General features: G+C 41.7%; 1 protein-coding gene across 2 annotated transcripts in view; it reads left to right on the top strand.

Annotated features, from left to right (window-relative positions):
• ASAH2 (N-acylsphingosine amidohydrolase 2) overlaps positions 1–26660 on the top strand; it is a 90154-nt gene that overhangs the window by 10143 nt on the left and 53351 nt on the right. The window contains exons 2-5 of one of the 2 annotated variants that reach the window (XM_055560269.1): positions 15625–15733; positions 18742–18898; positions 22639–22838; positions 24516–24665. In XM_055560269.1, coding sequence (XP_055416244.1) covers positions 18772–18898; positions 22639–22838; positions 24516–24665 — 477 coding nt within the window. In that variant the 5' untranslated portion in view covers positions 15625–15733; positions 18742–18771. The remainder of the gene's footprint in view (positions 1–15624; positions 15734–18741; positions 18899–22638; positions 22839–24515; positions 24666–26660) is intronic. The other variant, XM_055560270.1, reaches the window with a different exon arrangement.

Below are 26660 nucleotides of genomic sequence, written 5' to 3'. Positions count from 1 at the left end.
AGTGCAAACTTCAGACACAGAGCAGAGGTTGGAAGATGGAACGTGAAACATCAGGTTTCAGCTTGCTCAACTGTGGTCCATTAGGCAAAACAGGAGTCATTCCTCCCAGTGTTTCTTATGCAAAAGTAAAACAACACTCTTGGGCAACCATGTTTTTTCACCTTTTTCCCTTTTCTGGATTCTGCCAGAAATCTTGAACAAGGTTGTAATACTTTTAGGGGAAATTAAGTCTATTTCTCTCCCATATGCATTTTCTTAATTCCAATTTGCTAGAATCTTGGAAGAACTGCCATATTCATGAGATTTGTGTTCTGTGTTGTACTCACAAACATTAGCCTCAGGTTTCACTCTAATGCTTTAGACCTGCCTGAATAGCCGGTACTCAAATTGAATCTGTTTTGACAATTTGTTTTCCCACATCTCCTTTGGTTAGTGGCATCCAATTCTCTCAATCTTAAAAAAATTAAAGTGACGTCTGGTTTCCCCCTGTCCTTCACCTCCCACATTGAGCAGTTGTCAAATCCTGGTGACAAGCTTCACCAGTACTTCTCAAATGTATGCCCTCTTCCCATTCCCACTGCCACCTCCATGCACCGCCTTGGTTCTGCTTCCCTCCCAAATGGGATTCCACCTTTCTTTATAAACGGTTGTCCATCTCTAACCCCAGGTTCCAAAATGTTTTTTTAGCTTCCAAAATATTTTTCAGCATCCTTTTTTTTTTCTTATTATCAATTTTTAAAAATTGAAGTATAATTCATTTACAATTTTGTATTAATTTCTACTATACAGCAAAGTGATTTAGATATATATACATTCTTTTTTAAAATATTTTTTCCATTATAGTTTATCATAGAATATTGAATATAGTTCTCTGTGCTATATAGTAGGATGTTGTTCATCCATTCTATACATAAAAGCTTACATCTCGTAACCCCAACCTCTCTCTACATCCCTTCCTTATCTGACTAGTTTTTTTTTAATTTTTCATTATTTTTTTTTATTTTTCACCAGTTTTTTCATTTTAATTTTTATTGTTTTCTATGTCTGTGAGTTTATTTCAGAAAATAATTTTGAATAAAGGAAGCAATGGATTAAATTGGCAGTTGCAACTTGTGGTTGACATGTGATAAGTTTGTCACACATACCGTTGACCTAAATAATGATAAAATATTTAATCAGAATTGTTTGCCTGCATGTGAAATCAAGAAATTAAGATAAACACTGATATCACTGGCTTTTTGGACATAACGGTTATCATACTAAGTGAAGTCAGAGAAAGACAAATATCCCATGATACCTCATATGTGGAATCTAAAAAAAATGATACAAATGAACATATTAACAAAACAGAAACAAACTCACAGACATAGAAGACAAATTTATGATTACCTAAGGGGAAGGGAGGGGAGAGAGAAATTAGGAGTTTGGGATTAGCAAATTCACTACTACATATAAGATAGATAAACAAGAAGGACCTGTTGGAGCACAGGGTGCCATATACAATATCTTGTAATAAGCTATGATTTAAAAGAATCTGAGAAATATGTATATGTATGCATTTGCATGTGTATATGTATAATGGAATCACTTTGCTGTACATCTGAAAGTAACACCACGTTATAGATCAGTTATACTTTACCTACTGACTTTTCATTACAAACTGAGAAAATCCGTCAACACCGCGCTTTCGTCCCCTTCAGATGGGCACGCACGTTCTGACTGTGGCAGTCCTCACTGACCCCATGTTCTCCTCAGCACCCAGTGTTGCTATGATACACCTATCTTGCAGATGTCTTTGAGTTTCAGTCAGCTAAAGCACACCTCAGTCCCTGGGAGCGTTGCTGATACACATGTCCACTCATTTACTTCCACCTTCAATGTGTGTATGATGTAGGCAGCCTCCTTCCCGGGCAAGATTTTAAGCATTGCTTAGCATCTCATTTTCTCCTCTACAAATGGGGTTTGTTTTTTCTCCCTGCAAAGACTTTTCAAGGGTAATTTGGCTTATGACCTACTTAAACTAGAGCAAGATGTTTTCTTTTGTTTCATAATTCAGTTTGATTATGGCAAGAATTGTGGTTTGGCTAGAGATGCCCTCTCCCAGCAGTGCTGGCAGGCCTGTGAGGGACATCATGCCAATTTTCTCATGGTTTTTTCTCCCTTTAATGGTGCTGTTAAGGGCCTACATAAAACCTGCTATTGGTGGCCTGTCTCTTTCAAGATATTTTGAGGTAGTTTTTCAGCAGTGTGAGGTGAGATTGGAAGCCCTTTTTCTTTTTTTTTTGGTTGACTGCTCATTCTATTTAAAAGGCTTATAGCTCAATGGTTTGGTTTTTGAAAGAAATAGTTCCTCAGCCAATTCACAATTCCAGCTTTTAAAAAGAAACTCACGAAGGCTGATTGATGTTCAGCAAGAATGCATTGATATAAACAGACCAGTTGTTTACCCTGGCATCTCTTTAAATTTGTCAGTGATCAGGCTGAACCTCAGTAATTAAATCTTCTGAGTATACCCACGTGGGAATTGACACACTGGAATGGAAACAATATGAATCTTCCATCCTGTCTTTATCTGTGGACTCATTTGTTATGCAGTGATCACAGCCCTATGTCACATTGTGGTACCTGTTCTTTTAGGAAAAACACCAATATCCTTATCAAATTCAGGATAACCTTGCTCTCTTATGATGCATCCAAGGTTTAGCTCACCTGGGCATGAAGAGGCAGCTCAGCCTGTTTACTGATTAGAGAAATTAATAAGCAGGTAGAACCTGCTCTGTTCCATTAGACCTGACTACACTAGTTGATGCCTTAGTTTTTCTAAAAGTACCACATGATCTGATCATTGATGGATTGGTTGGTTAGGAGCTCAACCAAGATGGAGTCAGGTGAGCACTGTCTGCCTCGTTTCCAAGAAAAAAAAAACCAAAAAACTATTTTCAGTGGTGTTTTTCATTTGATGATACCTAAGATTGGCTGATTGCAGCCATGAAATTAAAAGACACTTACTCCTTGGAAGGAAAGTTATGACCAACCTAGATAGCATATTAAAAAGCAGAGACATTATTTTGCCAACAAAGGTCCGTCTAGTCAAGGCTATGCTTTTTCCAGTGGTCATGTATGGAGGTGAGAGTTGGACTGTGAAGAAAGTTGAGCACCAAAGAATTGATGCTTTTGAATTGTGGTGTTGGAGAAGACTCTTGAGAGTCCCTTGGACTGCAAGACAATCCAACCAGTCCATCCTAAAGGAGATCAGTCCTGGGTTTTCATTGGAAGGACTGATTTTGAAGCTGAAACTCCAATACTTTGGCCACCTGATGTGAAGAGTTGACTCGTTTGAAAAGACCCTGATGCTGGGAGGGATTGGGGGCAGGAGGAGAAGGGGACAACAGAAGATGAGATAGCTGGATGACATCACCAACTCGATGGACACGAGTTTGGGTAAACTCCGGGAGTTGGTGATGGACAGGGAAGCCTGGCATGCTTTGATTCATGGGGTCGCAAAGAGTTGGACACGACTGAGTGACTGAACTGAAGATTGGCTCAGTGGATAATGAATCCGCCTGCAATACAGGAGACACAGGAGATGCTGGTTTGATCCCTGGCTCAGGAAGATCCCTTGGAGGAAGAAATGCAACCTACACCAGTATTCTTGCCTGGAGAATCCTATGGACAGAGAAGGCTGACAGGCTACAGTCCATGGGGCTGCAAAGAGTTGGACACAACTGAGCATGCAAGCATGTCCTTGTCCAAGAGTAGATTAGCAGGGTTGACACCATTTTTTTAACCTAGTTGAATTAGTTACTCAGTGTGACTTTTTCATATCCTGCATTCATCCTTTAAAAAAATTATCTTTGTATCACAAAAATAATACATGATCATAGCACAAAAATTAAATGTTTAAGTAAAATGCAGAAAATAAAAATTCTCCAAATCCCAACTTAATAAAACCTTGTAGCATTTGGAGACAGATTTGTTTGTTTTTGTCTCCATCTTCATTTTTACTTTCTAAATAGCTTTAAAACATGAAGTTCTTTCTTTTAAACCCCAAACTTAAAAAAAAAAATCTTGGAGGAAAATGTTTTCAAATATGGTACACATTCTTCTGCTGATTTACAGACTATCAAACAAAAATGACTCAAGCTGTTTCTCTGATCACTGACTATTGTCATAGATGGAGTCATTTTTCATTTGAGCCCTCTTTTAGCTATCACTTTTGCTACCTGTGTGCCTGCTTCTAGAAACAATCTGTGATTGGAAAACAAAGAATGGTTGGTTAGAACTTTATGTAAATTAAAAATCACCAAGCCCTGCATGAGCCGAAGAGACTCTCCTATGGTATAAAATGCATGGATTTCCTTTCATAAGTTTTTATGACCTGGGAGCCTTTTATATTTCCTCCCCATTTTAGCCATGTCTTAGAGTTGAGAGTACATGAAATGTGATCTCTAAATTAGAGAAATTTTAATATATTTCAAAATGTAATGTGGAGCATCCTTTGATATACCCTTTCATCATTTGGATGTCTTTGGGAAAAAAAAAATCTATGTATTTCCTCTGCTTATTTTTCAATGGAATTGTTTGTTTTTCGGTTGTTGAGTTGTATGAGTTCTTTATATATTGGATATTAACTTCTTATCTAACATATGGTTTGCAAATATTTTCTCCTGTAGGCTGTCTTCTCATTTTGTTGATTGTCTCATCTGCTGCTTGGAAGCTTTCCATTTGCTGTAGTATTGATTTTTGTTTTTGTTGCTTGTGCTTTTTTGGGGGGGGGCATATTCAAAAAAATTATTGCCAAGATCAATGATCTTCCCTATATTTCTTCGAGGAGTTTTATAGATTCAGGTGTTATGTGTAAACCTTTCATCTATTTTGAGTAAATTTGTGTGAGTATTGTGAGATAGGATTTTGATTTCAATTTTCTATATGTGGATGTAAAACCATTTGATTCATGGCATTTATTGGACTGAAGGAAATTCTAAAAGATTTATAATTTGGATAAGGAGTCAGTGTCATTAGCTGATTTAATCAGGTGGCTGTGTTAATCAAGATGGATGGGGGTCTTTGCCGTGGTAAAATCTTTATTTGCTTAACACATAGGCATTTACTTCTTTATGCAAAGCACACTCCTGTCTGAGGACTCTGAGGTAGATTTCTTCCAAATGGTGCCTCGGAGATCTTGTAATCTGGAGGATATGCAGTTACCAGGGTCACCACAGCAGAGAGATCATGGAGAACTCACACTTGGTCTCAAATGCCTCCACATTAATACTTCAATCCAGAGATGACACCCGTCAATGTCATCTCCAGTCCATTGACCAATGAAATGACTGGGAGAGGGCTGGAAAGTGTGAACTTCCTGTGTGTCTGCAGAGGAATGGAGAATCAGATATGGATGAGTATAAAGTCTCAATGACAGTGACTTTGGGCAAGTAACTTATCTATATGACATGGGGGTTGGACTAGGTGATTTTAGAATCCTTACCTCTTCTCACAATTCCTGAGTCTAAATATTTGACCTCCTATTAGCCTTGGTTTTATAAAAAAATATTTATTTATATGTTTATTTGACTGTGTCAGGTGTTACTTGTGGCACTTGGGACCTTTTGTTTGGCCCATGGACTCTCTAGCTGTGGTGCATGGGCTTAGTTGCTCTGTGGCATGTGGGATCTTAGCTCCCCAACCAGGGATCAAACCCATGTCCCCTGAATTGCAAAGCAGATTCTCAACCACTGGACCACCAGGGAAGACCTGGATCTGTGCTTTTGGCTACTTTGTAGGAATTATTTGATCGTTACCCTAAGGAGGTCAGTCTTCCCTGTTCATTCAATCGGTAAAGAATCTTCCTGCAGTGCAGGAGAACTCAGTTTGATCCCTGGGTTGGGAAGATCCTCTGGAGAAGGAAATGGCAAACTATGCCAGTATCCTTGCCTAGAAAATCCCATGGACAGAGGAGCCTGGTGGGCTGCAGTCCATGGGGTTGCAAAGAGTCAGGCACGACTGAGTGGCTAACACTTTTACTTTCACTAAGGAGGTCGGGTATGTTAATACTATTAATCGTAAAAGACTTTCATTGCATGGTGTAGCTGATGGTCAAGCTGGAAGGCTCTGAAGACGGATGATCTGGTTTTGAATCCAGCTTCATCTCCTACTGGCAGTAGGAGTCTTGGCTATTTAACTTCTCTATGATTGTTTTTCTTTTCACCCAAATGGAAACTAGGGATAGGAATAATACCATCCTCAAAGTATGAGTATTAAATGAGGCAGGTTGTGCCATGTTTTTAGAAGAGGTCAGGAACATACAAAGAGTTCCATAATTTAGTTTCATTTTATTTTTTATTATTATTTTAAAAAGATAAAAAGTCCTCCTTGTCCTGTTTTAACAAATTTCTACGTGGCAGCAGCTCAGTAAGTTGTCACCCTTTGTCTTGGTGTGATTAGCCAGCCCAACCCATGCAAATCTCCTTAATCTACTGATGTGCAAAATGGAGTCACCAACACTACCTATAGGTGATCTGGGTCTTTACACAAGACTGCTAACCCTTTGGGATTTGTGTCTCATCTGCTTTAGCTTAGACTTCATCCCTGCCTGGCCCTGTCTTGACTCCATATCTGATGGATCCTGCCTTTGACTCCTGCAAGCTTGAGATTCCTGCGTGGTTCTGACTTCACAGGCCGACCTCCTTGATTCTTGGGGAATCCACTTACCTCCATGGGACCTCCCTACCCTAATCTCAGCCTCTCAGGATCAAAACCCTTCCTCAGCTTCTGGTTCACAGTGAGGCTTGGTTCTGGCCTCACACAATGGAGGGAGTATCAGACAGGTACCCCTCTCAATTCATTGGCCATACCATTTGAGTCTGGCTGTCTCAGAGGCCACGTAAGCTTATCAGATCAGATCAGTCGCTCAGTCATGTCCGACTCTTTGCGACTCCATGAATCGCAGCATGCCAGGCCTCCCTGTCCATCACCAACTCCCGGAGTTCACTCAGACTCAAGTCCATCGAGTCAGTGATGCCATCCAGCCATCTCATCCTCTGTCGTCCCCTTCTCCTCCTGCCCCCAATCCCTCCCAGCATCAGAGTCTTTTCCAATGAGTCAACTCTTCACATGAGGTGGCCAAAGTACTGGAGTTTCAGCTTGAGCATCATTCCTTCCAAAGAAATCCCAGGGCTGATCTCCTTCAGAATGGACCAGTTGGATCTCCTTGCAGTCCAAGGGACTCTCAAGAGTCTTCTCCAACACCACAGTTCAAAAGCATCAATTCTTCGGCGCTCAGCCTTCTTCACAGTCCAACTCTCACATCCATACATGACCACTGGAAAAACCATAGCCTTGACTAGACGGACCTTTGTTGGCAAAGTAATGTCTCTGCTTTTGAATATGCTGTCTAGGCTGGTCATAACTTTCCTTCCAAGGAGTAAGTGTCTTTTATTTTTTTTTTATTTTTTTTAAATTTTATTTTATTTTTAAACTTTACATAACTGTATTAGTTTTGCCAAATATCAAAAAATGAATCCGCCACAGGTATACATGTGTTCCCCATCCTGAACCCTCCTCCCTCCTCCCTCCCCATTCCATCCCTCTGGGTCGTCCCAGTGCACCAGCCCCAAGCATCCTTACAAGGAGTAAGTGTCTTTTAATTTCATGGCTGCAGTCACCATCTGTAGTGATAACCATCCCAAATCAATGACAAACCCACAATGTTAAGTTCTCCTGCAGACATTTTATCACTCCAGGTAGAACACATGAGTAAGAACTTTTTCTTCTTTCCCCTAGATCTTAAGTGGGTTATCCTTGGGAAAAAGTCAGACAAATTGCAACAAGAAAGAGCATGAGATTGGTATGCATTTGCTCCATAGCATGGGGATGGCTTGCTTTCCTTCTCTTTTGCATTTTGGCTGATCCAAGGTGGGGGTGGGTGGTGGGTGAGAGGGAGGATAGAATCCTCTGTGAATGGTTCGAGTACGTTTGCTCCAGGCAGGGGAGACAGTAGTTCTCACCAGGCAAGCTTCCTCCTCAGGCTGGTTCTGCTCAATACAAGAAAGACAGTGTAATTAAAAAAAAAAAAAAAAATTTTTTTTTTTTACTATCTCTCTTTTTTAAAAATTTTACTTTTTAGTTTTAGTTATGCTGGGTCTTCATTTTGGCTCATGGGCTCTTTGTTGCTCTTTAGGTTTTCTCAGGTGGCAGGTTTTCTCTAAAGCAGTGGAGGGCTGCTCTCTAGTTGTAGAGCACGGGCTCTAGAGTGCACAGGCTCAGTATTTGTGGCACTTTTAGTTCAACCAGGGTTCGAACCTATGTTCTCTGCACTGGCAGGGGATTCTTAGCCACTGGGACACCAGGGAGGTTCTGACAATGTGCTTTAGCATCAAGCTTCCATTGGCCCTAGAGAACGTTGAGTCTCATTGGGTTTTGATAAGCAAGTTGCTTTCTGTTTCTCTTGGTCCTTTTTTTTTTTTCCAAGTTCTATCAAAGGATTGTGTTGGGATTTTTCTGGTGGTCCAGTGATTAAGACTCTGCAATCCCAATGCAGGGGGCACAAGTTTGATCCCTAATTGGGGAACTAAGATCCCAGATGTGGTGAGGTGCAGCCAAAAGCTCAACAGCAACGAAAAGGACAGTGAGGTACTTTTCCCCACAAGTGCACACACAGTACAGGTGGGAGATGCTATGCATCTGAGATTTATGTGAAAGGAAAAATTACATCAAAGATATTGTCCTTTGATCCTGAAATCATCATGATAAATGCAGCGGTAGCCCGCTTTCCTCCAATCGGCCTTCATAATCTTGGATGGCAAACAGGTCAAATGTGTCACTGCCAAAGGCAGTAGATTCTTATGTGTGGTTTTGGAAAGAGACAAATCATCAGAAAAATTTCCAAATGCTCTGCCAAGGTATATAGCTCCACAGTGTTTATCTAATGGTAGAGAAATAGGGAAATATGGCAATTCCAATTTTATCTAAATTTTAAAATCCTCTGGAAGTTTTGAAAATAGCAAAAACCTCCTTCTCCCCAAGGTTGAGTATGTCAGACTCTAATAGGGAGATCTATAGAACCAAGCTTGAGGAATACACCAAGAAAATGACTGTGCTATAAGGTGTTTTGTTTTGTTTTTTTAATTTTATTTTATTTTTAAACTTTACATAATTGTATTAGTTTTGCCAAATATCGAAATGAATCCGCCACAGGTATACATGTGTTCCCCATCCTGAACCCTCCTCCCTCCTCCCTCCCCATACCATCCCTCTGGGTCGTCCCAGTGCACTAGCCCCAAGCATCCAGTATCATGCATCGAACCTGGACTGGCAACTCATTTCATACATGATATTTTACATGTTTCAATGCCATTCTCCCAAATCTTCCCACCCTCTCCCTCTCCCACAGAGTCCATAAGACTGTTCTATACATCAGTGTCTCTTTTGCTGTCTCGTACACAGGGTTATTGTTACCATCTTTCTAAATTCCATATATATGCGTTAGTATACTGTATTGGTGTTTTTCTTTCTGGCTTACTTCACTCTGTATAATAGGCTCCAGTTTCATCCACCTCATTAGAACTGATTCAAATGTATTCTTTTTAATGGCTGAGTAATACTCCATTGTGTATATGTACCACTGCTTTCTTATCCATTCATCTGCTGATGGACATCTAGGTTGCTTCCATGTCCTGGCTATTATAAACAGTGCTGCGATGAACATTGGGGTACACATGTCTCTTTCCCTTCTGGTTTCCTCAGAGTGTATGCCCAGCAGTGGGATTGCTGGATCATAAGGCAGTTCTATTTCCAGTTTTTTAAGGAATCTCCACACTGTTCTCCATAGTGGCTGTACTAGTTTGCATTCCCACCAACAGTGTAAGAGGGTTCCCTTTTCCCCACACCCTCTCCAGCATTTATTACTTGTAGACTTTTGGATCGCAGCCATTCTGACTGGTGTGAAATGGTACCTCATAGTGGTTTTGATTTGCATTTCTCTGATAATGAGTGATGTTGAGCATCTTTTCATGTGTTTGTTAGCCATCTGTATCTCTTCTTTGGAGCAATGTCTATTTAGTTCTTTGGCCCATTTTTTGATTGGGTCATTTATTTTTCTGGAGTTGAGCTGTAGGAGTTGCTTGTATATTTTTGAGATTAGTTGTTTGTCAGCTGCTTCATTTTCTATTAAGTACGGAACCTGCCACACTTAGGCATCCACATTCAATTTAATAACTCATTTGCATCATGCTGTAGAGTTAGCAAAGAACTTAAAAGAAAACACCTATATTAATCAGGTGATTTTTGTGTTAGTCTTTATTTTTCACACAAGGAAAATGAAACTTAGAGGGATAAATATCACTGAGAAAAAAACCTCAATCTTCAGATTCCGAATCACAATCTTTTCCATACCCCCAGTGTTTCTGTTTACCTTTTGCCCTTGGTGTTGAAAGTAGGATTGGGGTGAATTTGTGAAGAGGAGCTCTGTAGACTGGGAATAGTGTGTCTACCCTTCTGTCTGAGAAAAGCAGGACTGTCAGTATTGCTGGGAATGTGTGTGAATGTTAAGTTGCTTCTGACTAAGCTAAGTCATGTCTGACTCTTTTATGACCCCATGGACTGTAGCCTGCCAGGCTCCTCTGTGCATGGGGTTTTCCAGGCAAGAATACATAAGTGGGTTGCCATTTCCTCCTCTAGGGAATCTTCCCAACCCAGGGATCGAACCCACATCTCTTATGTCTCCTGCACTGGCAGCCAGGCTCTTTACCACTGGTGCCACCTGAGAAGTCAGGGAATGTGCCTGGGAATATGGGTTTGGAAATTCCTAGGGGAAGGAGAGCCATGGTGAGCTCCTCTATCACACGCAGTCTTCGTTCCACTATGGTCAGAGCTGGGACCTCCTTTATAGAACTTGGGCTCCCAAATGAAGGGAATAACATTCCTTAGTTGTATTTTCAGGTTTAACATATGACAGGTACATAAGGAAATCAATAAACATTCTCTCCGGTTTGGAACAGAAACAACTCTCTTCTCTCTTCTATTCCTTGTGGTTTGAGGTCGAGATTCAGCTGCAACAAGTGAAAACATCAGTCAGCTGATGATGGGACTGCTTTTGGGTTCAAAGGGATTTTTCAGCCCTTTGTAAAACCCATAAGGTGGTAAGGTATCACTATGTCAGCCCTGTGTACTTAAAATTAATTTCTTTGCTAGCATAATGAAAAGTTCATTGTGCCAAACTGCTCATCAATTTTGACTTTAAAAGTGTTCCCAGAGGTGGTTTGGCGTACACAGTGTCCAGTGCACATATTCTCCAAAGAGGTCCAATACTCATTCTTGTGAGATTTAGCTTGGATGAGTTCTTTACTGGCAATAACAGTCCCCTCCTATTAGCTAAAGAAGAAAGGACTTTATGAAGGGAGAGGGGTCACTTGCAGAATCTTTGTGAAGGTTGAAGACAGAGAATTGAGACTGAGCTTCTAGGAACATCTCCCCGCCCCCGCCACCAACAACTTAAACTGCAGAACTGATCTGGTTAGGGATGGGCTGTCTTGGTCATAGTCATGGAATAAGGAAGCAGCTCAGAGTCATGCTGCCATGCCATAAACTAGTAAGATGGATGTCCCATGCCCTCTCTCCCCAAGTAGCTCAGTTCTGAATCAAGGTCTCACACGAGTGCCTCTGAAAGGCAAAACCTAAACTACATCTGGCATTCAAGGCAAATGAGGATCCAGCCTCTGCACACAGGTGGGCCTAGAAAGGGTGTGGAGTGAAGTTTGCCACAGTATCTGCTGCAGGGCTTTTAACTGCCTCTCTGCTGTCCACCGGCATATTAAAGAGCACAGCTGACTTCCCTTCCACTGGTCTTCCCATCTGTCCTCTCTGTCTATCACCCATCCATTGATCTGAGTTTTGCACTTTTGGTATTGTTTCCTTTTGCAAAAAAACAAAAACAAAACCTGATACTAAATGTATTTGAAAGATAAAGATTTCAAAGAATATATAATCACAGCAGCATTATCTCACTAACATTCTAAATAATAATCCCTTAATATCACCAAATAGCTAGTTAGGGTTCACATTTTCCCAATAGTCTCATAATTTTGAAAAACAGTTTGAATCAGGTTCCATGGAGACCACAATCTGGGTGTTATATGAAATACTTCAGTTCAGTTCAGTCGCTCAGTCATGTCCAACTCTTTGCAACCCCATGAACCGCAGCACACCAGGCCTCCCTGTCCATCACCAACTCCTGGAGTCCACCCAAACCCATGTCTATTGAGTCGGTGATGCCATCCAACCATCTCATCTTCTGTCATCCCCTTCTCCTTCTGCCCTCAATCTTTCCCAGCATCAGGGTCTTTTCAAATGAGTCAGCTCTTCACATCAGGTGGCCAAAGTATTGGAGTTTCAGCTTCAACATCAGTCCTTCCAAGGAACACCCAGGACTAACCTCCTTTAGGATGGACTGGTTGGATCTCCTTGCAGTCCAAGGGACTCTCAAGAGTCTTCTCCAACACCACAGTTCAAAAGCATCAATTCTTCGGCACTCAGCCTTCTTCACAGTCCAACTGTCACATCCATACATGAACACTGGAAAAACCATAGCCTTGACTAGACGGACCTTTGTTGGCAAAGTAATGTCTCTACTTTTTAATATGCTGTCTAGGTTGGTCATAACTTTCCTTTTTAAAAGTAAGTTATTCTTCAAGTATTCCAAGAATTAAAGAATGAAAAAGGATGTGACCATTAGCATGGAGCATATGAAATTAGCATGAAACCTTTCAAGGCCCCTACCCCTCAGGCTTAAGTAGAATATTAAGAGAATTCATAGTGTTAATAACTATTGGTTAATGGTTTAGGAGTTGGGTACTTGGGAAAGTCTCCCTCAGTGTCAGGATGTTAAGAGACAGAGGGCATGGTCAGCTTTGTCATCTGCTGATGCAGAGTGAACACATGACTTTATCTATCCCCAGAGGCTGCAATGCCAGGACCAGGGTGGGAGTGCAGTAGACACTTGATGAAAGGCAAGAGGTCTTGTCTGAGAATCTGGAGACCTGGATTCACATCCTAGAATAATTATTATTTAATTATGCTCACTTTTAACCATCCTTTCTTGTTCTGGAAGCCCTTTAAACTTTGTGTGTTTCCTCATCTGTAAAATGAGTAGAACATAAGTGAGTGTCTTGGGGTGATAAATTGAAAAGGATAGCCATCCTTATCCAAACAGGATTTGTCTGGCCATTCACAAGGCAGAGTACTAACTACTATATGGTCATGGCTGTGTGGCCATTCAGACAGAAATAAAATACATGTACAAAATATTCACAATGATTACATTTTCCCCTCACCCGGAGATAGTCTTATTGCTGACTACTGGAGCCCAGTGTCTTGCTGGAACCACAAATCCCCTTGGCCCAACATTTTTCCTTCACTGACTGTGTCACAGTGCTTGGAATCTCCTTGATTCTCACGTCCTTAGTGTTCTGGTATGGGCGTTCAACTGTTGCAAGGGAGAAATGATATATTATGCCATGATTGTCTTCTAACACCCTGGTTAAAGTGATCTTATCTGACTCCATGGTGGATCATCTTGCTAGACTCAGTGGGAACGATCATGGCATGGCTCCACATTATAGAGAGAAAGATGGTTGGAGAGGTCCCGAAGAGACCACATTTTAGATCAAAGGGCCAGTGTACAGGGCCTCCCCCATAAGAGAGAAGGATGGGGGAAGGAAGTCTAATGCCAAGTCACTAGTGGATATGTTGTTTCTGTTGTATCTTGATTGTATTTTGGAGAATTAACCTTCCCTCTTCGGGTGTGGTCTTGTTAAATATCCCCCCAATGGAATATGGGGATGGGGAGGTATGTATATGGACAGGTATATGATCTGAGCTAAGTCAGGCAGATGCTGTCTCTTAGGTACTGAATCCAGAGTGGAGCAATCGAAAGACCTAACATAACGGGCATGGATCCATCTTGATGGTGATGCCCTGAAGAGATAATTCAATAGCTCCTGCCACATAGATCCTTCGAGCTTCCCTCTGGCCTTCCTGAGCCTTCATTTTGAACTTCTTTTGATGCTTTCTGGTAAATTTTTTTCTTTCTCTTTCCCCAGCTATCTTTAAGTTAGCTAGATTTGGTCTCAGAATTCTTGGTGTCAAGCAACAAACAAAATAAGCATGAAAGGGTGAAACAAAATCTTATCTAATACTATAGTTTAGCCTTTTCCCCTCTGTTGTACCAAAGAGGTAGCTAATACACATTACTAAATGCCCCATCTGAGAGCACTTAAATCGAATGTTTCCATAGAACTTTGGAGTTGGTCTCTCTTAAAACTCTATGTAAAACTTAGCAGCCTATGTGGTCTTCAAATTGCTTCCTGAACAACATGGATTTACCAGGAAAGAAGGAGAACTTTGGTCTATTTCTTGTCTCTGTCTTTTGTGGGCCATTGATTAACTTCATGCTGTTATATAGGATACATTCTCTGAGATGAGGTAAGATAGATATTTACAAAAAAAGCTACATGGCTTATTACAGAAAATGCCAAGAACCAAAAAGTTGAAAACAAAACTCACCCATGATCTTCTCACCAGATATTTTTTTGCTATACTTTTTTATAGTCTTTATGATCACACATGAGTATTATACATTTTATATATATTGTATATTTTGCAAAATATTGTATATTTTACAAAAATGAGGTCATCAGATCAGATCAGATCAGTCACTCAGTCGTGTCCGACTCTTTGCGACCCCATGAATTGCAGCATGCCAGGCCTCCCTGTCCATCACCAACTCTTGGAGTTCACTCAGACTCACGTCCATCGAGTCAGTGATGCCATCCAGCCATCTCATCCTCTGTCGTCCCCTTCTCCTCTTGCCCCCAATCCCTCCCAGCAGCAGAGTCTTTTCCAATGAGTCAACTCTTTGCATGAGGTGGCCAAAGTACTGGAGTTTCAGCTTTAGCATCATTCCTTCCAAAGAAATCCCAGGGCTGATCTCCTTCAGAATGGACTGGTTGGATCTCCTTGCAGTCCAAGGGACTCTCAAGAGTCTTCTCCAACACCACAGTTCAAAAGCATCAATTCTTCGGTGCTCAGCCTTCTTCACAGTCCAACTCTCACATCCATACATGACCACTGGAAAAACCATAGCCTTGACTAGACGAACCTTTGTTGGCAAAGTAATGTTTTGAAAATTTAATGATGTGAAAAAAATTAAATGTCTTGAAATTGTTGTAAATGTTGCCTAGTGGAGCCCATAGCCCACACTAAGGTCCGGCATACATTTTCATTCCCTCTTGATAAACTGGTTGAGTGACCAGGGGTAAATAAATAAAGTGGGTACTGTGTGTGTGTGTGTGTGTGTGTGTGTGTGTGTGTGTGATCCAGGTTAGAGCTATTGCACAGACCTTGATGGGCTGGAAGAGTTGTGTTGAAATCTGAAATGACCTTCAGCCTGGCAGGCCTTCTGCAGCTCAGTTCCTCAGTATCAGGCTGTGCCAGGGGAGAATTGGCTAATAAGCCATTTGTTATCAATACACTAATCTCTTCCAAATACCAAACCCACAAAACTGTGCTAATGAGAACTCTTAACTTGCTTGGACGTGACTGTGAAGATCTTTCCTCGGTACGTTTCAGAAAGTGCTGAGCAGTCTCAACTGAGCAGCGTTCCAGGGGACGGGGGACAAGATTCTGGGCCACCATTTGCTTTACCAGGACACACAAGTTCACCTGAGTGGTTGAGTCGGTAAGAATGCATTTTTTTGGAGGGAGGGATTTTGAATCATTTTGTCTCAGGGATCTTAATTACACCGGTTTTCTTAGCTTTGGAAACCCTTTTTGCCAAAACACTACTTTTTACCATTGCAGTCCTGGAAAGTAGGGGACCTCAGGGTGATATGGCAAGTGACATGCTAGTGTATCATTAGTGCCTTACCATTGACCTTGCAGGATTATGCTAGAGTAAGTGGGAAGTATTTGAAAATGTACAGTTCTTTATTTTTAAAAATTTACTTATTTTTTTACTTTTTGTGGCGAGTGGGCTTTCTCAAGTTGCAGTGAGCGGGGGATACTCTCTAGTTGCAGTGCGCGGCTTCTCCTTGCAGAGCATGGGCTCTAGCGGCATTTGGGCTCAGCAGTTGGCGGCTCATGGACTCTAGAGCGCGTGTGACGCATGCTCTTAATTGCTCCACAGTATGTATGATCTTCCTGGACCAGGGATCAAACTCATGTCCCCTGGCATTGGCAGGCAGATTTTTTACCACAAGACCACCATGGAAGTATAACAGTCCTTTAAAATATAATCACTGGTTCAACTCTCCAAGGCACATTTACCTTTTAAAGAGAGATATAGGCACTTGCTTTCATATTTAAATTCAGATTTTAATCATTTTTGAAGGATAGTGCATTGAAAAAAAAAAAAAATGGTAATATTGGGTTGGCCAAAAAGTTCATTCAGGTTTTTCTATATGAACTTTTTGGCCAACCCAATATGTTGGTGGTAATTTTGTCAACTAAATAGAGTGGTGAAATACACAAGATATATCACTGTAATCCACGTAAGAAGTAAACTGTAATGTTAAATCAAGTGCCATTGTTGACTTGTGTAAAAGGTCAGTGGTGACAATTAGTTCAGCAGAGCAAAAGTAGAAAAAAATCTGTATACACACAGGCATGTACATATTTCATATCATGTCTATTACATAGGCTCTTACCATGTAGCCACATTTCCACATGTGATCTGCATATACATGCTTTAGGGTTGAGGGGTCTAGCTGCCTGTCTGGACCATTTTTAATGGCCTTCTTTGTCCTATCTCAGCTAGCAGGAAGGCTCATAGGAACCAAAGCTCTAAGCAAGAACTAGGTTTACAAGGTCTGAAGTCTGCTACTGAAAACAACAGCAATGGACTAGCAAACTTCTTTGAGTTATCAGAATTTTAGGTGCTCATCTTAGATGTACCTTCTGACCTAGGGCTGAGAGTGAAAGTTGTTTTGCCCTGAATTTGAAGATGTCCCTACCGGTGGTGGTGAGACTGATTGCCGTGGTGATACATGGTTGAGGAAGGCCTACTAACAACCAGGAAGTCCAAGAAGATGTTTCAAGCTCTTCGTCCACTCCCAGTTCAGCACTACTCTGAAGTGTTTGCTGTCAGACTGATTATTAACCTTTAGTCCAAGGGTTGCACTGATTATTAACCTTTAGTCCAAGGGTTGCCAAATAAAATGATGACAAAGGCCATATAGATAAGGCTCACTGGTACAGACAGTGGCAGGTTGCAGAAGGGCTGCCCTATTGAAAGGGAACAGCAGCTAAAAAGCTTTACAAAACTCTTGGCACACAGGAATGCTGGCTCAGTGTCACCATACATTATGGAATATTTTGAAATGAAGCCTGAAATTTCATATTTGTAAATATAGATTCTATTTTTACAGAATAAATTGTCACCTCTATCTTTCCTCTTGTTGACTAAGTCAAATTGAAATGAAAAATTGGGCCATAATAAACACAGCTGATTGTTGCCAATTTACAGCTCTTGGGGGTAGCACCATCTTACCCAAGGCTTGGGACTCCAGTCCCACCTTACTACGCAAGCTTCCTTAAGGTTAAGAAAATAGATTCTGAAGTTCCCACCTTGGTTTTGTGATTCTTGAATACTAGTCTCATACAAACTCTCTTAGGCCAGTGAGGAGCACAGACCCTTTGCTATTTTAGAACCTAATTGATAAATGCTAACACTCTGAACATTTACTACATTCCTTGTAACAAAGTATTACTGTGTCATCTCATTTTTATAAAAACTATACAATAGGTACCAAAAGTATCATCACATCCCTATTTCCAGATGGGGAAACTGAGGCTCAGGGTCAGGCATAATTTCCCAGGGTCATCTAGTAAGTGGCAGATGTGAGATTTGAACTCTGACACCAGATCTCACAACCCAATTTGTAACCATATTATACTTTCTCCTGCTGCATTATGTGAATCTACATAATTCACATATTTATGAAGCTTCTCTAGTCCCTCTGAGTTGTGATGAATTCCAGGCCTAAAATGTCTTCATGAATCAGTAAGGACATTTTCTGCTTTTGTAGCACACAATAGCATTCTCTTTATCCTCATCCTTTGACTTGGGGTTTGCAAAATGTGTGGGATCCTTCCAATCACTGGAGAGAGAAATTTTATAAATGCCTGGCTTTAGATCAGAGATGCCAATCTCCTTTTCCATGTTGTTTTCTATTCGGGTAGAAATCAAAAGTTAAGACAGGAGGTTTAAAGGCCAGAGTTATGTGTTTCCCCTCCTTGTTGACAAGTTATTTAACCATGGCCACAAAGCACGGCCCTAACCTCAGCCAGCTTTCTCACGAGTACAAGCCATGTGAGTACATCAGTTTTCCTTGTTGGCAGAAATGCTTCAGCCTAGACCAATATACAGAGAGCACCACTGCCGTGAATGAAAGCAGTATGATGTATTCTAGGAGTACAAATAGGTTTTAGCTTTGGTGTCAATACCAGATGATGGGTGGTGGCTTCCAAGATGAGCACTGTGCTGAAAAGCATTTGGAAACCCCGTGTGAATTCATCATGCAGTGCTGTAATTGATTGGTCATGTCTTCCACGAAGACATGGAAGATATGGGACGTGGACCTAGCGGCATTCCTGGTACAATCTGTTCTATGAAAGAGCTAAGATATCTTTGCCTTTGCAGCTTGAAACCTGTGTATTTTGTTTTTCTTTTACCTGTCTCCTTCACAGTTCTCCTTCTGACACTTTTCCTCGGAAAAAATGGCCAAACGCACCTTTTCCAGCTTCGAAATATTCCTGATTTTCCTCCTTGTGATGACAACAGGGATCACGGTGGCTCTTCTCAGCCTGTTGTTTATCACCAGTGGGACCATTGAAAATCACACAGGCAAGTATCGTGAGTACTCTTAGATGCTATTCCTAGCCGGTGGGAAATGTCTTCATTGAGGGGAACACCAAGGCAAGAAACAGTGTCTGCTGATGCTGCTGATAATAGGGCAGTTCACGGTGTACTTAAGCACCAAGGGATGGTCATCCAACCTTTCCATTAGTTGCTGTTTATGCAATGATAGCAATTTTTATCATGTTTACCTTTGCTCCCAAATAGCCAGTGTGGTGTTCTGACATGCACTTATTTGTTTCGCTTTTCCATTGATCTAAGTACAGCTTAGGAGTCTTCAAGGCCCAGTGACTCCTGAGCCTCTTCTTTTTCTCTTTGCCTTCTTTCTGGCATCATCTTCTCCTGGGGGGCAAAAGGAGAAGGAAAGACCTGCTGAACGTCAATTAGTCTGTGAAACTTTAGAGAAGGGATCTTGAACTCAAATGTTGTGAAGGTCATTCAAGTTCCATAAAGGAGGGGAGGTGGCCCACGGTGGGGGCAGGTGTATTTCTGGTGAAGAGGGTCCACAGGCCCTCCTGAGTGCCAGCTGTTTGTTGTCATGGTGTCACATGGACTCAACTCTACTGAGTTTTCAATGAAAGCTAGAAATTGGGGGAGGCAGTTCAGATACCTTCCAATTTTTTTTAACCTTGGAAACTAATTTAGATTTTAGAAACTATCTAGGTTACATTTACAGGCAATCAGGTCTGTAGGCCTTTGATGGTGCCTCTTCTTTGATAGGTTATATACCTAATAAACCTGCCGAGATTTTCCTGCTGAGACAATTGCTTCTCAGCAGGAAAGCTATGACAGACAGACAGTGTGTTGAAAACCAGAGACATTGCTTTGCCAACAAAGGTCCGTGTAGTCAAGGCTCTGGTCTTACCAATGGTCACATGTGGTTGTGAAAGCTGGACTGTAAAGAAGGCAGAGCACCAAAAAACTGATGACTTTGAATGGTGGTGCTGGAGAAGACTCCTGAGGGTTCCTTGGGCAACAAGGAGATCAAACCAGTCAGTCTTAAGGGAAATCAACCCTAAATACTCATTGGAAGAACTGATGCTGAAGTGCCAGTATTTTGATCATTTGATGCGCACAGACAACTTGTTGGAAAAGTTCCTGATGCTGGGAAAGATTGAGGGCAGAGGAGAAGAGGGCATCATAGGATGAGATGGCTGGATGGCATCACTGATGCAATGGACATGAACTTGGGCAAACTTTGGGAGATGGTGAGGGACAGGGAGGCCTCGTATGCTGCAGTCCATGGGCTTGCAAAGAGTCAGACATGACTTGGTGGCTGAACAACAACAACAACTAATAAACAATACAAAAGACAGGTGGGGATTGAATGCTTTGACCAACGTAAAGGGTGGGCTTTACAAACAGGTTTGCCTCTATCATTTTGCTAGATTCCAGAGATTGGAATTGACATATAAACACTGCTGTGTATAAAATAGAAAACTAATGAGAACCTACTGTATAGCACAGGAAACGCTACTCAGTGCTCTGTGGTGACCTAAATAGGCAGGAAATCCAAAAAAGAGGGGATATATGTATACATACAGCTGATTCACTTTGCTGTATAGTAGGAACTAACACTACGTTATGAAGCAAATGCGTTCCAACAAAAGGCGGGGAGGGCGAGAGAGGGCTGTCCTCAGGCCTACTGGAGAAAGAGGCAGTGTTGTTCAGCTCAGTTTTCTCCTCTGCGGCCTCTTCTCTTTCCCAGTGTGTTCTCTACCTGTCTTCATATTTCAGATTCCCTGAAAACTCAGAGAAACAGAGATCCTCTTTTCTGGCAGTGGACAGAATGAGTTTTATTGCTAGAAATGAAAGAATCCATGGGACTTAACCTAGTTTTCTGTTTTAAATTGGAGAATCTAGAGTCTGAGGCTCAGAGAGGTAATAGTGAAAATACTAGCCACTGTTTTCATTTAGTGCACAGGTGTGTTTAGTTGCTCAGTCGTGTCCGACTCTTCGCGACCCCGTGGACTTTAGCCTGCCAGGCTCCCGTGTCCATGGGATTCTCTAAGCAAGAACACTGGAGTGAGTTGTCATTTCCTTCTCCAAGGGATCTCCCAATCCAGGGATCAAACCCAAATCTCCTGCACCGCAGGCAGATAAAATGAGAAATTTACATAGAATGCTTACCATAGTGGTTGATGCGAAGCAATCCTTCAAAAAACAATAACTTCTACGATGAAAATAGTAAGCATTCTATGTAAATTTCTCATTTCATTTCTACAAAACTCCCATAAAGGTAGGTACTAGCCTTAGTGCCATTTTAGACATCTGAAACTCCGAGATGGAAAATAATCCGCTTGGCTATGTGGCTAGATTTGGCGCTGGCCTGCACCACATTTCTATGTTGGTATCAGTGAGGCAGTAGCCAAGGTGTCTATTTCCTTCCTTGCAATACTTGATGTTTTGTAGAATACTTGGGCTTAGGGGTGGGAAGGCATGGATTCTAACTGCGCTTAAAATGTGGATGAAAGAGCAGCTGATTCTGAGTTGGAGGGTGTGATTGGGCACCTGATTCATCATGTGCTTTCTATGAAAACTTGGTTAAATCATTTTTCCAGGTTTCAGTTTATTTATAAGTAAAATGCAGGTGATTGGATGATGTGATCTCTAAACTTTCTTGAGTTCCAGAATTCTGGAACCCAGAAGAAGTCTGCTGTTAATCTCTTGCCTAAGTACTTTCTGACCACTGATGCACGTAACACTGACATGTGTTGCTTTGGCCAACCCTGGCTGTTGTCTGGAGTAGAAACAGACAAAATGAAATATATAAGATGTCTAAATGTGTAAATAAAATTGAGGCTATATGTCAGCCATTGTTCTAAATTTTAACTATGTATTAAGATATTAATTGTCAATAAACCCTAGTAAGTAGGAGATGATTCATGTTATGAGAAAGTTATGTTACTTTTCTTCATAGATTGAAAAAAGTTGGGGTAAAATAGATTAAGTCATTTATTCAGCTTGTAAAGGTAGTTAATTTTCAAACCCCAGTTGTTTCTGACATCTGCCGTTTTAGTCTCTATCCCATTTTGCCTCCCTTATATTGGGGGGTGTGTGTGATGTTAATATAGGGTATATATATTAATGTGCATACCTATGTGGTGATATGAGAACAGTTGACATAAGGTGGGACTGTGTTAGCAAGTATACAATAATCTAAGTTGCATTAAGAATAAAAGATCTAGGTTGCATTAAGAATAAACATCTAGAGCAGGGTAGAGACAGTTGGGGTTACATTCTAGAGGTAAGGAGTTGAGCTGGATTTGGGTAGGGTGGAAATGAACCCCTGTAAAATGTAGTGGAGATTGACTGGTAAAAAGGAGAGGAGTAAGGTCTCTGGATGGAGAGAACATTAGAACCCAGAGGCCGGGTTTAGCAGACTGTGTGCCAGGAGCCTGGTGCCTGATTTGTTTGGCTGGAGTAGAAGTGCCAGGTGGGTGAATGAAGGGCTACAGGTTTAACAGGAACAGCCTGAGGGAGAAGTTGAAGGACATTTGTCAGGGACCTTTATTGTTAGGCTGAAACATTTCTGAGCCATGAAAAAGATCCTCCTTGGGATTATGATATAAACCACGTTCCTGAGATGTTTCTCACCGTGTATCTTGAATGTAAGAGAATATACAGAGATTCTTCCTTAGGAAGCTGAATCTGTGTGTCCTAACTGAGGCCAAGTGTGTGGGTTAAAATGTTGTTTCTTAAATATCTTATTTTGGTTTTTGATTCAGGTTTTCCATCCACCCAGGGCCCTCCAGCTACCCAGGGCTCTGCAGCCCCTCAAAACTCAACACCCCCTCGGGGCCCCACAACTACCCAGGCATCTCCAACACCCAGCACCCCAGAGCCTACCCTGTTTCAGAACTTCAGTGGCTACCATATTGGTGTTGGGCGAGCTGACTGCACAGGACAAGTATCAGATATTAATTTGGTAGGTAAATCATGGGATCCTTGAAGAGACTGTGAAACAAATGATTTTATTATTTAATACTCTGTGTTTATTCCTAGTTGTTATGTCTTAATCTTCTCCATTTGTATTGCCTTCACTGCTATCTAACATTTTGAATATTGTACTATAAGGAAGAGGGACCTTTTACTTAACCACAACTCCCTTGTAAATTCAACTGGCCCTTTTTTAATGAATGAAAGTGGCAGAGTGGGCAAACTCTGATACTACAGGGGATGGGCAGGTACCCTAAATGACTGAAGCAGGCCAATATAAGATAAATGTCTAGTAAATCCTAAGTGTGGGGGGCAACAGAAAGTGGTGGGGACTGTGGTACAACTAGAAAGTTTGAGTGGTTTTAGCGATCATTGCCATGTAAGAGTGCGAAACTAGGGCTGCCTCACCTTACAGTTTTTTAAAGAGAAGCCAGGGCTTCCCTAGAGGCTCAGACAGATTAAGAATCTGCCTGCAATGTGGGAGACTGGGGTTCGATCCCTGGATTCGGAAGAAACCCTGGAGAAGGAAATGGCTACCCACTCTAGTATTCTTGCCAAGAGAATTCCATGGACAGAGGAGCCTGGCAGGCTACAGTCCATGAGGTCACAAAGAGTCAGACATGACTGAGAGACACAGAGAGAGAGAGAGAGTGAAAACGTTTCTGGATTGAAAATCTGAGGTTTTAAATCTCTCTGTTGGAGAATGTAAGCAACTCTAGTTAAAACCGGAAATCTGGTGTGGGCCAACACTGTGTTAGGCAAGTAAAACCCTTTTCGGGGCCAGGGGTGGCCTGTGGGCTGCTGGCATGCAACTTCCTGGTGGTGACGTTAGACACACACTTCTAGCTACCCTTTCCTAGGGAATCAGAGCATGAGATTTCCTGATAGGGTTTTTCCCCCCCTCCAACCAAATAATCTTTAGATTCTAGAAAGAATTCCTTGTTGTCTGTTCTGAAAAGTGACTGGAATGTAAACTTTAAATGAGCACTTGCATGAGGGATAAGGCAAGCAGTAGAGTGACCATGCTGAAGACCTGGGTGCAGCTTTTATGGGTACGCTTTGTGACATGGTGAGAGAAGGGTTTAAGATTGATGTATTTGGTGGGCTACAACATTGGGAGGGACAACATTGTAAAAGCCAGGGTGAGGCAACCTCAGTAAAGATAACTGTGTCCTAAAGAAACCATTTTCTTTAGGGAAAAAAAAAAAAAAGCCACACACCAGACAACCAAAGTGAAGAGGCCTTCGGTTTTCAGGGTATTCCTGGAAATGTAGGACGATAGTTGAGGAAGTATTTCCTTCTGTAGTCCTTACGTAGGCTGGAGAAAAGATCCTGTTTCAGAGAACAGAAAAACCCTGAAAGGTCTCCAGCATTATAACACAATTCCCAAGTCACACCAGCTCCTGCCTTGCCCACAGGCCAGCGAATAATTTCTTCCAACCCGGCCATTACTTTGCCTCTATCTACACAGAACAGTAAAGACTTTTTTTGTGAGTGTGATGTTGGCTTTACTCTTGAAAACACATATCCTGTCTCACTCAGAGCCACAGTGTCACGTGGATTGCTTTTCGTTGCCTACATAGTCTCTTGTGTGTTTGTGCCTGGCTTCTGGTAGCAGGGGAATGAGAAGAAGTGAGGGGTGGTCTGATGCTCTCTTCCTCTTTAGATGGGCTACGCCAAGACTGGCCAGTATGCACGGGGCATCCTTACGAGGTTGTACAGTCGTGCGTTCATCATGGCGGAGCCGGATGGGTCCAATCGCATAGTGTTTGTCAGCATCGACATAGGCATGGTATCCCAGCGACTCAGGCTGGAGGTGAGTGAGAAAGAGTTGCCGTGGTTTAAAGGTAAAGCCTGCAGGTGAGTTTAACTAAGTAACTAAGCTCTCCTGGGTTTCTCACCCAGTGACTTTCCACTACCCTCAGGGTTATAAGCACTTGACAATCCAGCTGATAATCAAGTGAGGAGGATGAGCCTCATAATTCCATTGTAAGTCAGCTTGGTCAGAACTTGCTTTCCATACTGCTGATGGCTTGTCATCATCATTAATGCCAATATATTTCACAAGCTTATTATGTCCCAGGTTACTTTCCTGCACACTGTCATTTATTCTTCCTTGTTGGAAGTCTGAGAGTGCCAATTAATTATTAACCCTTCCCTCAAGGTTTTAGACAATTGAAAATAGTTGCAAGGAATGAAAGAGAATTCAAATGCAACTCTGAGATGAAATTGGCCATAAATTGCTGAAGCTGGGTGAAAGGCACATTGTACTATTCTGATGTGTCCATGTTTGAAAATGTCCATAATAAAATTTAGAAGAATACAACATTAGCTCTCTTAATCTCTAAACTGTATTGTAGAATATTGCAGGGCCTGTGATTTTCCCCCAATTTAGATCATGTTACCCCACTGTGGGAAAGATGAGCTCAGCAGCAAGGTACCTGGGATTCCTGGGCAGGCAGCTCGTAAGATGCAAGGAGCAAAGGAGGGAGAGAGAAATGGTGATAGACAGATGGACTTCCAAGTCTGTCTCTCAGCCAATTTCTAGACCCTGATCCAACTGTATTTTCTCCACGGATCAGGACACAGAAAGAAAGTATACTCTCAGTGTCTTCTCACATACTCACAAATGTGAGAAAGAGGAGAGTCTAGAACATCCAGAATGATGGCCATCAAATATCCACTATTCAGTGTCATGTTCTATCAAGCTCACCAAATAAACACTTGCTCCTCTTGTGTGAAAGGGCTGTGTGAAGGAGCCAGGAAGAGGGATGACGAGAGAGCTTAAAAACCTGTCTCCATTGTCACCCGCTTATGGGGAGGAGGATGGGAGCCTCTCACATCTGTGGAAACATGCTGAGCAGAGAATGCAGTCATTTTCCAAGCCCTGCACTTACCACAACTATGAGGTGGATCTGTTGTTATCCCCAATTTATAGATAAAGAGACTAAGTCTTAGAGAAGGTTGAATAACTTTCCAAAGTTCATGCAGTTAGCAAGTGGTAGAGCTGAATTCTGAACACATATATATGCCTGGTACCAGAGCCTACATTCTTAAAAGGAGGTCATTCTACTATCTTGGAGAGCATTGACTTTTTGCAAGGCACTTTGTTGGTCACTTCAGGGGGCACACAGCTAAATGAATCATAAGCCATGTTGATGGACTCACTACCTAGTCGGGGGGATTAGAGGAAGGACTGTACCAGAAATACACAAATAACTTAATTTATTGAAATAAAGGACAATGGTATATTATAGTTATCTATTCATGAATAATAAATAGCTCCTCCCAAATAGGGACTTAATGAACATCTGTTGTTTTATCTCATCATTCTGTTGATGAGGAATTCAGAGCTGGCCTAGCTAGGTGGTTCTGAATTAGAGTAGTTGGCAGTCAGGGTGTTGGCAAAGGCTGCAGTCATCTGAAGGTTCAAGCAGTCTAAAAGGTCCACTTTCAGGATGATCCACTCTTGTGGCTACTGACTGTTTCCTCATTGTCCATATCCTCATAACAGAGCAACTGGCCTCCCTTATAGTGAGTAACTCAAAAGAGCAGTGGAAATGACACTTGAATGGGTAGAGTTTTATTTATTTAATATTTGTTGTTATTTATTTATTTGGCTGCACCGGGTCTTACTTGCAGCATGTGAGACCTAGTTTCCTGATCAGGAATTGAACCCCGGCCCCCTGCATTGGGAGCATGGAGTCTTAGGCCCTGGACCACCTGGGAAGCCCCTGAAAGAGTAGAATTGGTTGATTTGGGGGAGAGAGCTATCAACTCAAGGGAACAGCTTGATTTGTACATATACAAA

The sequence above is a fragment of the Bubalus kerabau genome, chromosome 22 (genome assembly GCF_029407905.1).
Source record: "Bubalus kerabau isolate K-KA32 ecotype Philippines breed swamp buffalo chromosome 22, PCC_UOA_SB_1v2, whole genome shotgun sequence".
NCBI classification, from domain to species: Eukaryota; Metazoa; Chordata; class Mammalia; order Artiodactyla; family Bovidae; genus Bubalus; species Bubalus kerabau.
The sequence above is the reverse complement of the archived record's forward strand: the minus strand, read 5'-3'. Positions and strand labels throughout refer to the sequence as shown.